Source organism: Arachis ipaensis, chromosome B02 (genome assembly GCF_000816755.2).
Source record: "Arachis ipaensis cultivar K30076 chromosome B02, Araip1.1, whole genome shotgun sequence".
Classification (NCBI taxonomy): domain Eukaryota; kingdom Viridiplantae; phylum Streptophyta; class Magnoliopsida; order Fabales; family Fabaceae; genus Arachis; species Arachis ipaensis.
This window is the reverse complement of record NC_029786.2, coordinates 5,169,956-5,171,625: the sequence shown is the minus strand read 5'-3', so window position 1 is coordinate 5,171,625 and position 1,670 is coordinate 5,169,956. Positions and strand designations below refer to the sequence as shown.

The 1,670-nt window shown below is 32.9% G+C and overlaps 1 protein-coding gene across 1 annotated transcript in view; it reads right to left on the bottom strand.

The window, feature by feature from the left end:
• Window positions 1-1,469, bottom strand: part of LOC107624014 — a 2,750-nt gene extending 1,281 nt beyond the window's left edge. The window contains exon 1 of the mRNA XM_016326450.2: window positions 804-1,469. Within this exon, the coding sequence (XP_016181936.1) occupies window positions 804-1,323 (520 nt within the window). The 5' untranslated portion in view covers window positions 1,324-1,469. The remainder of the gene's footprint in view (window positions 1-803) is intronic.

Sequence of the window (1,670 nt, the reverse complement as noted above, 5' to 3'; positions counted from 1 at the left end):
TTTAGCCAGTACTTAATTATCAGTCAAATTTTTTTTAGTTTAATAATTTAATAACATATTTTTAGATCACACTTTTAAATATTGTTGATTAACTAATGGTCAAAAATAAATTCTACTAATCTTCTAGTATTCCTTTAAAAATAATGATATATGACCAATAAAATTTTGAGTTTAATTTTAAAGCGCTAGCAGTAGTATAAAACGTTATACACAGGCTTAGTTTGGTAAAGTTTTTACTTTTCAAAAGTAACTTATAAAAGCTAACTTTTAAAAGATGACTTTTTAAAAGTTGTAGCATTTATGTTTGGTAAATCAAATTAAAAATTGCTTTTAATAATCACAAGCAACAACAATTGCATTTGGTAAAATAGCTTTTAAAATTTAAAAATACTATAATAAACATAAATACAAGCATTAAATTTGAAAATTAGTTAACATATGAGGTTATATTAGACTTAAATTTTGAAAAGCACAAACCAACTTTAAAAAGCTCTATCTTAAGTGCTTTTAAAAGTATTCCGATCTTTTAAAAGCTGCAAGCACAAGCACATGATCTTTTTTATTTACCAAACACAAAATGAGGAGCTTGAGTTTTTAAAAAATACAAGCACCTCTTCAAAAATCTTTACTAGACCAAATCACAGTCGTCCAATCACATTTGTAGTTTTAGATAACCATTCATACAATCAATTGATTAATATATATATTAGTCTCCTAGCATTTCTTTATTCTTATTAGTAAAATATAAATGAAAACATGAAAGTGAGATAGGTGATCTTAATCATCATAGCTGCCACGCTTACCTTGTGGTGTAGTGGGCAAAAGCAATAGAAGAAAGCGGCCGCATGGAAAGAGAATCGCCAGAACCGCAAAGAAAGAAAGGAAAACGTTGAAGACATAGCGGGAAACATGATAGTCGTGAGGTATGACGATGAAAGCACCGAAGGAGTAGGATATGGCAAGTAGACTGAGGGAGACGCTCATAAGGGTTGACAACAACAACGATGGAAAACCGGGACGGACCGGAGCACCGCTTATAAGCCATATACAGGAAACTATAGATGAATAGAAAGATAAACTGTTGGCCAAAAGGTAGCCTTGGTAGTTGCTACTGTCTGCCATAGCAAACACAGATTGTCCGATGGATCCGTTGTCAGTGCTTTGGATAACCCCACCGGGTGGATTCAGACCAATTAAGAAGGTTATGCTTGCAACTATGGTTGTTAAGATGGCCAGGTTCCCTCTCATCTCCTTCAACCAGCATTCCTCACCCTCAATAGGCATCAGAAGTTGAAGCCGTTCACGCAAAATCGCGAGAGCCATTAATTTTGAACCTAGTTGGCTATATAATTGTGTGGAATATGTGTCTATATTTAGGGAACAAACACTAACAATGGGAAAAAGAAAGAAAAAGAGACTAGGAAACAAACACGGTGCAGGTTCCAAAATCTCCAAAAGGCTTTTTGATGGAAGAAGACTTTTATATATAGCTTTAACGTGCATTTTATGGTGTAAAAATGAAATTGTTTTTACATGTGTAGAAAGATAGGTATTAATGTATTAGTAGTTCACGAAAATAGTTTAGATGGAAAAGAATTAATTAGAGTACACAATTGTTGATTTATTGGATCCACAAAAAGAAAGAATGCGTGTGACATTGTATTGTATCA